The sequence below is a fragment of the Colossoma macropomum genome, unplaced genomic scaffold (genome assembly GCF_904425465.1).
Source record: "Colossoma macropomum unplaced genomic scaffold, Colossoma_macropomum, whole genome shotgun sequence".
Classification (NCBI taxonomy): domain Eukaryota; kingdom Metazoa; phylum Chordata; class Actinopteri; order Characiformes; family Serrasalmidae; genus Colossoma; species Colossoma macropomum.
Window position 1 is genome coordinate 13,699,683 of NW_023494810.1, and position 11,181 is coordinate 13,710,863.

General features: G+C 37.1%; 1 protein-coding gene across 1 annotated transcript; it reads left to right on the top strand.

Annotated features, from left to right (window-relative positions):
• Window positions 1-455: 455 nt before the first annotated feature.
• On the top strand, window positions 456-4,725 carry LOC118799645 (aerolysin-like protein). The gene is made up of 2 exons (XM_036559619.1): window positions 456-553; window positions 2,944-4,725. Exon 2 carries the CDS (start codon window positions 2,967-2,969, stop codon window positions 3,912-3,914), a length of 948 nt encoding a protein of 315 aa, XP_036415512.1. The 5' UTR covers window positions 456-553; window positions 2,944-2,966; the 3' UTR covers window positions 3,915-4,725.
• The last annotated feature ends 6,456 nt before the right edge of the window (window positions 4,726-11,181 follow it).

Genomic DNA, 11,181 nt, shown 5'->3' on the forward strand with positions numbered 1-11,181 from the left:
TTTCATTTCTGAAAAGATCTCCCTTCTTTTATATCGCGGAACGATGTAGTTATAGCTTTGTTTTGTTTGGCCCCTTTCCTGCTCCTGGTGTTTTGGTTTGATTTAATAAAGTCAATTTATGTCCATATATAGTCACATTTATGTCCACATGCCTCCTGTCTTATGAATGTCATACTCACGTTTCCACCGTTCAATAGAACTAGCAGTTGAGTTCACGTGGGTGCCCACTTCAGCTCATGAGCATGTTTGGTATTGAGAATAATAACCCTAGTAATAACCAGTAATGACCCTGTGTTTGACAGCTGTCTGGCTCCACTTCACTTTGTTATTTGTTGAGTGCTGAGGGGTATTGGCCTTTTTATGGTTTACCTACCTACCTTTTATGGTTTCCAGACACTGTATTGTTATTCTGTCAGAGCATTGCCCTCTGTCACTTAGCTGTATTTAAGGAAACATGAACATTCTGTGATCTGTATTGCAACCTGCAACTGACAAGACACTCTCTTCTCAAAAGGACCTGCTACTCACAACTTTCTTGTATCTCGTATCTCTTGTAAGTGCCTCTTATCTCTTCTTATTTTCTTATATATATAAAACATAAATTTAGAAAAAATATTTTAGATTATTTTATAAAATGTTAAGTCTAATATCAGATGATGTTGTCGACATACAAACCACATAACAATAATAATACTTATAAACAACTTTATTTATCTAGCGGCTTTCATACATTCAAATACAGCTCAAAGTGCTTTACAAGGAGGAATTAAAATCAGCAATGGAGAAGAAACAAAAGAGAAGATAAAACCACTGGAAAACAACACAGTGGTTAAAAATAAAATGAAAGGAAAATAGAAATATAAATTCTAAAAATAAATCATGAAAAAAGGAACAATAATATAGACAAAAAATAAATAAAAAGATATAATAAATATAAAAGATAAAAAAAACTAATGAAATGGTAATTGTAGCATATTAATATCTTAAATAAAACAAACAAAATAATTCAAATAAATATTTGCTCAAAAGGTCAAATGGTGCAATAAATAAAAGCAGGAAACAAAATGTGTATAAAAATGTATTAAGCTGCTTTTCAAAGCTAATAGATACTTTAAAAACAGATACTTGATGTATGCCTTCTGGGAGGCAGTTCCACAGTTTGGGAGCATGAATGCTATAACTGCAGCCTCACCACGTCTGCAATTTTGTCACCCAGGAGTCTATGAAGGCCTTAACCCAGTCTTGGAGTGATGATGAGACAGGAAAGCTTAGAACTTGAAATGACCATTTAAAAGTCAGAGGCGTCGAATCGGGGGGTTTCCCACCACATCGTACATCTTTACGTATTAATGTGACACACACAGCCTCAAAAAGAAAGTCCGGCTTGATGTTTAGGCCTCAAATGATCTCAAAATCAACTTTATACTCATGAAGATATGATGATAATATCCACTAATTCACTCACATCCTCGGAAGATGCGTCCTTCACCAAGTTTAGACTGAACTCTCCTTGAATTCTCTTGTTCTATCCTGGGATTCATCCAATCAGCGAAGAGATCTGAAACACTATCCATGTTACAATTACACGTTTCCACCAGAGAGGTCTCCAAATCCTTAAAACTTACATCGTGCAACTTTACATTTCACAAACAATGCAGACTAACCTAAATTAAAGAAAATGAATTAAAAGTTTGAGGAAAATATTGCAAGTGCATATTTAAGTGAAATCATTTTAATCATCACTTCCTAAAATTAAGCAAATTATTACACAAAAGACTCTCTTTAAAATTGTTTACACATTGTTAGAAATAAGGTTCTGTGCAGGTGCAATTTTTGTTCATCAAGGTGCAAACAATATAAATGTATCCTCAAAGGTACATCAGTGGTTTTAAGGCCCCACTGTGTACCCAGGGCAAACAACCATATTAGTACCATTTCATGGCCTAATGTTTTTTAAATATAACAGTAAAATAAAAAACTGGTGTCGAGACATGTGTGGAGTCAATTCAATTTAAAAAATCCATCTGTAATTGAATATGGTACAATTATGATCCTTATCGAGGATCGAGGAAATCGTTATTACAATATTATCGTGATACTTGAGTCAGAATACGATATTGTGATTTTAAACATATTGTGACATTGTGATATATTGCACTTTATTACCTTTACCTGTTCTAGTTTGGAGAGCGTGAGACAACAGTCGCCAGTCCTCTGTGAGATAATGTGCTGTTATAGTCACATAGGAATCCACTGCCCTTGACGTCCATGCATCGGGCACTAATGCACTCAAAGGTTTCTCAAGTTTAAGCGTCACTTCTCTGTAGAGCGTGGGTACAGCTGTGTGAAAAACATTGCAACGGTGTTACATATGGGTTCGCCCTCGTTTTCCAAAATGCTGTATGGATGCAGATCTTTGCACATGAAGTAGGTGATGGATTATGCTATTATCTTAGCTCGCTCAGATTTGGAAGGTAGCTTAGTCAAGCTGATTTTTTTCAGTGGAGGTGATTTAATGTTGGCTTTGCCAACAACAAACCAAAAGTCAGCTTCTTATTCACCAGCCTGAGATGCCAGAATGTCACTGCTCCACCATTCAAGGTAGAATGGGAAAATTTAAATAAGAAGTGGGAGAATAAGGAGCTGATAATTCTAACAAGAAGCTGGAGAAAAGGAAGCCAACTTTAGTCTCGTTTGCCATCATCAGTTAATGCTATCTTTTGATGTTGGCCTGTGAGGTGAGCCCTTATGTTCGTAGTATTCCCTGAGTATTTTATATTCATATGACACACTCTCTAACCATCTGTGTATCAATACAATATTGCCATGCAAAATATCGCGTACCACCCCAGTGACAGTTTAGTGCCTTTTTTTGAGATTGTAAATTTTCTTTGCAGATGTACATTTTAATTTTTGTTTTCTGGTTTGTCTGTTTTCTTTAAGGGTCTACACTGAAAAGCACGAACATGTCACTGCACTATATGATTGGTGGTAAAGGAGGTAATGCTTTTGATTTCAATGGTATCGACAATGGATCCACACTACAGAAGATCTGGGTGTGGGTTGGCGGCTGGCAGATAAGAGGCATCAGGGTTTGGCTCACCGATGGCCGGTCCATGGAGTTTGGACAGCGTAATGGGAACTATTCAGAATTTAAATTTAATGATGGAGAACGTTTTGCTTCTCTCTCGCTATGGGGAAATGGAGCTGGAACACGACTGGGCGCCATCAAATTCAAGACAAGTCATGACCGGGAGTTCTTCGCGAAAATGACCGACTGGGGCCTGAAGACAGAATATCCCATCAATATTGGCTGTGGCATCTGCATAGGAGTCAAAGGAAGATCAGGTCACGACATCGATTGCTTAGGCTTCAGGTTCATCGACATCATCAAGTCTGCTGAGTTGACGAACGTGAGCTATCCCACGCTTACTGCGGTAAAACCCTGTGTGTCCATTGAGGAAATCAAATCCACGTCTTACCAAAACGAGTCCTCCATCATGCAAGAATACGAAATAAAAACTTCAAAAACCATCACCACTACGTCCTCCTGGTCGGTGACCAACAAGATGGAACACACCTTCAGCATTAAAGTGAAGGCAGGAATTCCAGGAATTGTGGAAGCATCGACCGGATACAGGTTTACAACAGGAACTGAAAGCACATATAGTTTGCAGAATTCTGAGGAAAAAGAAGAGGAGTTGTCTTTCTCTATCCAGGTTCCTCCAGGAAAAACATCAGATGTACGTATCACAATCAGCCGAGCCACAATGGATCTCCCTTACACGGGCACGGTGAAAATTACATGCCGTGACGGCAACGTTCTGCACTTTCAAACCAGCGGAACCTTCAGAGGCATCATGTACACCAATGCAAATGTTGTTGTGAAGGAATCCGCAGCGCAACTGCAGTAGGCAGTTTATTTTCTCTGTCCCTAAAAGGCATTTTCTCTGTCCCTAAAATGTGGTCCAGGGGGGCATATTACAGAAACTTCCTATCTTTTGTCCTAAGTTAAGATCTGACAAGGTCAAGATAAGTTTTCATAAATTAGGATAACAGAAGCAAATCATATCATAATAAAGGAGATCCTAAACTAAGTTACCCAATCGCTTGATTAATTTCATTATAAGTTGATAATCAATTATTATTTTTGTTACCAAGCAACAAACTACATGCACACAGCTGAAACGTAAACACATAATGTAACAGTGGTTAGTTAGCTTAAAGTTAGCTTACCATAAACATTTGTCAACTAAAATGTGATTACTTGGAAGAATATTGTGAGTGCGCCCCCTGCTGTTTAACATGGCATTGCAGCTCCCCAGTTTAAGTTTCCATTTATCAAAGCTTTAGCCAGCATGCCAGCCATGTTAACACTTTTCCTCCTGTTAAACGGCCACATGTCCAACTTGGTTTCCTCAATCACTGCCATTGCTGCAATATTTTGTTTTTCATGTTTTCATCAACATTAACACGCACAGATAATAAGAGGGAACGGTGGAGAACATGTCTGCAAAGTGTGGGGGTCTTTTTGAGCTGCAGATTTAGAATAAAAATGTTTTGCAATATGGGTAAACTGTAACAGCTCTTACTAATTATAGGAAGCTTGTCATGCTGCCCATCTCAGTTGCCTAAAAACAACATGGTGACTTTATTTTGAGTGGTCCTTTTTAGATAGGGTTAGGGTAAGATTAGGTTTTGAGTTGAGGTTAAGGTCAGGGTTAGGTTTAGGGCCAGGGTTAGGGTTAGGTTGTGGGTAAGGTTGGGTAAGGTTAGGTTTTACCTAATGGAACTAACATATTAACAACACATCTATTTAATGTAAGTAATGATTCAACAGAACATCTACTAGATATTTACTTCAATGTATTCAGATGCTGCTCTACTGCTACTTCGCTGATATGTTGTTAATATGTTACTGATAATCTGTTAAGAGTCTATTAATCATCTACAAAGGACCACTCCAAGTAAAGTGATACCAACAACATCCTTTTTTCAGCAGAACAGCTAACAGCAGAAACTTAAAACAGAAGTTAGGACACTGTTGGGGTTTATGCTGAAGTAAGGACAGTATTTAGGTCATTTTGTCACTTATCTGGAGTGGAATTAGGATGGTTGAATTTAGGAAGTGCTTTGCTCTAATAGCTTATGTTCTAAACTCAGTCCTGACTGAAGTTATCGTAGTGATGAAACAGAGAAGTAAAGATTTCAGAGTTGCGAAGTTTCTGTAATACATCCACAGGCTTGAAGCTTTTCTAATAATCTGTAAAACAGTCTTAGAAAAGAAACAATAAAGCAAATCATTTAAAATAATTAGCTTTTTCACAGTGCACATGATTAAACTTTTCACTTTTGCTAGCTTTACAAAAGTTTTTTGAGATAGTTGTTGCTACAGTATCCTTCTGATCTCCTGGTACTGTCAGAGGCTGCTTGTTTTAGGGTTGTACACGTGTTAGACTATCATTTTAGTGTCACGCCTCAATCCGGCCTGGGTGGAACTACAGCTGACTTGGCCGCCTCGGACTACGTTTCCCAGAACCCCTCGCTCCCTCACATGACTCTGGACTCCTATCACCTATCACCCTTCAGCCTCTCCAGACTCCTAATCATGTTCACCTGCTCCCACGTGTTTAATCTCTCTGTTTGCATCTGTTCATTGTGAAATTCATTGGAAAAATTCAAACATATAAAATACGCCATAACTTTTTTTGTTTGTTTGTTTGTTTTGTTTTATTTTTAACCCGATATATTACATTCAGCAAATAAACAGTAAGTGTGCATTAAAATCAGTAGAAGTGTGTTCTCTCTAGAGGGTACATTAACTTATTATTGCCTAGAAAATATACAAAACATAATTTGACTGGGGGTGCCCAAACTTTTGCATGTAACTGTACTAGTATTCAAAAGTTGGGAATCCCATTTCAAAATCTTGGGATCACTTTAAAAATACATCTTAAAAGGAAAGTTGCAAATATATGTATGAAATGATTCTATTGTGATGCTAATACTTTACAATTAATTAGTAGGAAGCTGTAAATAAAAATGCTGAATTGTTGGGTGTGTTTAGAATGATGAACAACACAGTGAGCAGTAAAAGATTCGAAGTGCTCTCATAAACAAACCGTTCTAATAAAATTCATATCCAGAGTATGTCATATTTGAATAGTGGTGGTCAAATCTTTAGGCAGATATCTTATGAGGAAAATGATAAATAATCTACAAATGAACAGTTACAGTATAGTATTTATCATTGTTATGATCTGGTCTAGGCTCAGGCTGTAACAGAGAATGAGAGTGGGCTCTCTCCCCAGACCTGCTGCCAGACCAACACCGGACACCACTGAAACCAAACACAAGATGGGTGATGGCATTAGGGATGAGCGTATGCCGAAATAACAAACAAAACTACTTATGATGACAAAAAACTAACTAAACATAGAAGCAAAATGAAACAAAAATACCATTTTTCTACTTTAAAAACAGAGGAACAAAACGAATGGCACTCGTCCCTGACCTCCCACATGTTCACAGAGAGTTTCACAGAATCTAACAAAGCTTTCATGAATTTTACACTGCAAAAAATGGTATCTTGTCAAGTAAAATTATCTCAAATATAGTCAATAAATCTGATATTTCTCCTGTTGGGATTGTTGTAAGCTTAATTTAAGATTATTGACCTCATTTCAAGACTAGATTCTAGATTTTTTACCTGTTTTAAGTAGTTTTATTGAGTAATATAATCTCACTATATTTGGCAGATTATTTTGCTTGTTTTAAGAAATGTGCTTGAAACCAGCAAAACTATCTGCCAGTACAGCGAGAATATTTTACTTAATAAAGTTACTTAAAACAAGTGAAAGATGTCTAGCTAAATAATTTTATCATAAGTGCACAACCATTTCAAAAAAGGGAAATATTAGATATTTCGACTAGAATTAAGATCATTTCACTTGACAAGATGCCATTTTTTGCAGTGTACAAGCAAAGCGAAGCGAAGAGTGGTGTGAAGACTGCAGGGCTGGTCTGGACAGGTGTTCTTCCAGGTCATATCAAAGGGGACAGAGTCCTGAACACCTCCTAGGTGGAAGCTTGGTGACCTTTTATACAGGAGGGCACATAAACAACAACGACGATAGGACAGCAAACACAAAGAAAGGCTATTATTATGACGGGGTGGTAACAATCATTTAGTAACTGTTCCCAAAAACCTTAAAATAGTGAATAAAACAACTTAAAACACCTGCAGGTGTACCTACAGCGTACAGTATTTCAAACCACTTATTATGCTTGAATAAAATGAAAGCAATAAGTGATACGACAAACCTTTGAACAATTGTGTAAGTCGGTATTTGGACATCTGGCAGATGAATAGAAGTTGGGTGAACATGTTAGGTTTAGGATTAGGTTTTGGGTTGAGGTTGAGATTAGGATTAGGATTAAGGCCAGAGTAAGGATAGGTTTTGCTTAATGGAAATAACTTTAAGTCTACTTCATGTAACATATCAACAATACCTCTAAGTAATGTATCAACAGAACATCTACAAGATATTTACTTCAGTGTATTCAGATGCTTCACTACTGCTACTTCACTGATGTTGTTGAAGTACAGTTACTGTACTGTTACTGTACTGTGACTAATACTCTGTTAAATTTAGAGTTTATCTAACTTATCCATATCCAAATTAAGTGTTACCGATCTGTTGCCTGTTTTACATTGGACTGATTAAAATTACATTACCACAACTAAAAGCTACAGACAGCATAGTAGTCCTAACAACCACCTGGAAGACCTGGTAGACACCAAAACTGTCCACATCAGATAAACAGCATTTAAAGCTTTCATCTTTAAGAGAGAGGAGAAAATCAAGCTGCTTCAGATCTGAAAACATCCACCACCATCTTGTAGATGTTCTGTTGATACATTACTTACATTAAGTAGATGTATTTGAAGGTGTGTCTATAGATTTCTTTGAGAAACTGTAAATGAGTCTCCTGAAAAGAATGAAAGCTGTAATAAAATGGTGGTCTCTGACTTTTGCACAATACTAAATGATATTTCAGAGAGAAAAACTTCACAGAAAAATCCAGGTCTGAGCTCCCATGAGTGTCGCTAATGGCGACAGTGGCAAGAAAAAACTATCTAAGAGCAAGAGAAAGAAACCTTGAGAGGAACCAAGACACAAAAGAGGAACCCATCCTCCTCCGGATAGCAAACAATAACGAAAGTGGTGACACTCATCAGAGTCCAATTTAGAATTACCAAAAACAATCCTTTTACAATCCTAAAATCAAAACAAATATTGCAAATAAATACAAATGTAACCAAAACTTTTCATTTCCAGGAAGTAAAGGCAGAACTTGTACTATTACTGAACTGTTAAAACTAACAGAACCTATGCCAAATCTGAAAAAGTACTAAAGAAATGTAAAAACTATAGTAAATTTGAACCTAGTTGGATAATTCAGGGAAATCATTTGTAGAAGATGTCCTTTTACACCATTTTTGTGCTCTATGAAGATGTGGTGATGAAGATGGGCTCACAGATTCCTCATGTGGGTTCTTGGCATTATTCAATGACATCTACTCATTCAGCCCTTAGGAGCACACTGGTCATGTGAGGGCAGTGTTGACTAAGTTGTTGAGACACAAACAATACATTAAGATCGACTGTCAGTTTCATCAGCATTCATTTTTATACTGCATCCTGTTTAAAAAATGCCAGGCTAATCTTCAAATCATCAAGCTAGTTTGATTTTTGCTGATATGTCAACAGAAGTTTAAACAAAACAACTGTATCGTGGCTTATTAGTAATAGAATGAGATTCTTAGTCACTCAGGTTATTCACTACATGTGACAAGCACCACTGCATAGTATTTATGTGATTTTTCTTACTTATTTTTGTACTGCACACATTTAGTATAATGTATTATATATCTTTACTTTTTCTATTTATGCATCTGTAAATAGCAATACTTTTGCTCTTGTTTTGGTCTTTACTGTACTGTGCTTCTATAATAGCCGACTTTCCCTCTGGGCTGAATAAAGTGATCTATGTATGCATCTATTGAGTGAGCAGTCAGATGTCTATTCATGACTTCCCAGATAGCAATCAATAATGCCTTTGATTCATTATTGATTTTTCATCACCAGGTTTAGGGAAAATACTTTGAAAAAGTAGTGGTGGCTGAAGATCAAATCAAATCAAAGCAAATCAAACCATGTTGTACTTTTATACAGGTGCAAGGTGAGTGAAAATGTAAATACAAAATACATTTAAAAAGAAGAAAAAAGAAATATATATACTTCCAATCTACAAGTATACAGTAATAAGTTATTAAATAAAACTATGAAATGTACTGTTGTACACATTTAAGGTAGATAAATAAATGAGATGCAGGGTACACAGGGGATAGAGTATGGATATAGAAATCTTCCATTGAAGGTGAGGTCAGAGTGAGTCTGTTGAGGCATGGATGAGGTGTGGATTGTCCATGGAGATCATGATGATGATGACTGACGCGGTGCAGTGACAGGCCTATAGATCGATGCACCAGCACTACTTCAGCAGCCTGATGGCCCAGGGGAGGAAACTGTCTAGGAACCGGCTGGTTCTGGATTTTATGCTTCTGTACCTTCTCACACTTGGCAGCTGTGACAACAGACAGTGGCTTGGATGGGTGGAGTCCTTTAGAATCCTCCTGGTTCTCCTCAGGCAGTGGCTGATGTATAAATCCAGGAGGTTTGGGAGCTGGACTCCGGTGATGTGCTGGGCTGTCTGCATCACCCTCTGCTTTCCGCTCAATGGCAGTGCAGTTTCCATACCAGGTGGTGATGGAGCCTGTTAGAATGCTCTCCACAGTACATGGGTAAAATGTTCTGAGGATGCAGGGGTTCATGCCAAACCTCTTTAGCCGCCTGAGGTAGAAGAGGCGCTGTTGTGCTTTCTTCACCACCCGTGTGGTGTGTTCGGCTCATGCTAATATATTACATTACAATATATAAAAAAGTGATTATATTCATAATACAGTAAAAATTCATATTGATTAGACACACAGGAAATATTATTACATGATAGTGTGTATCTATCAGTTGATCTGTCTGTCTGTCTGTCTGTCTGTCTTATAGATAGATAATATATAGTGCAGCACAGTTGGAAAATGTGATTCTTACAACATAGAATTATATTGAATTAACTTTGCACTGATTCATCAGACTTTTCTAGCAGGTCTTAAACTGACCCTTTGTCTGTTACAGTGAACTGTAACTGTAACTAAACTGTAACACTGCACTTCCTTTTGGGTGGAACTGTACATGAACAGTAGGAGCTAGAAACAAAGTTCAAGTGTTAGTTTGTAGTAGAGATGTGTATGTTGCTTTTATAAAACATGATTATTCAAACTTGAATATTTTTAAAGTTATTTAACAAAAACCAAATGTTTTAGGTTGCTAGAGTGTAAAGTAAAGACAAATACCAAACTAACGGTGGTGTACAGTGACTTTCCCACATTTTTATAAATATTTATAGCCATGTTTATGATGCCTTATGAATGCATTATAACATGTTATGAATGTGTTTATAGATGCTTACAAAGGTGACATTCATAGAAGGTGTTACCTTATCTTTATTTTCTCACAAATACTTCAGTTCAAGTTGTGTTTATAACTTTAAAGCAAATGGAAATTTCATGAACAACAACATTATTTGTATCATAATTGTTGGTTCAAGGTCAGTGTGGCCTTTGCCAAAATTCCACCTGTTAACTTTCAAATAAACTTTTCAGAATACAAAGAGCGTTTGAGGATATGTCACGTAGAGGGTGTGCATTGACGTCACTTTCCCGCCAGATTACGCAGCCTCAGTCAGACTGAGTGGCAAAACATTCTGCAACAAGGCTGCGTTTATTAGAGAAACCAGGAAGATTAGTGAAACCAGGAATAAAACACGTGATGATCTGGTCTTAACAGTAAGTGCCTGCGGCCATCGTGATCTTTGATGTTTCTCTGTGTCAAGTAAAACTTCCAAATCTATAAAGTTATCTGGCTAACTGTCTGAACCTGCTTTATGGAGAACCCCCTTAGGAAACATGGGCTTGTTTTGGCAAGCTAACACTCCTATAACTTGAGTTTAAAAACATAACAGTGGTGTTAAAATGTTTTAGGCTGCTCTGTGTTCAGGAAA

Bases quoted from the DNA above. Each gene is read 5' to 3' on its own strand.
- LOC118799645 (XM_036559619.1), top strand. From the start codon at position 2,967: ATGTCACTGCACTATATGATTGGTGGTAAAGGAGGTAATGCTTTTGAT.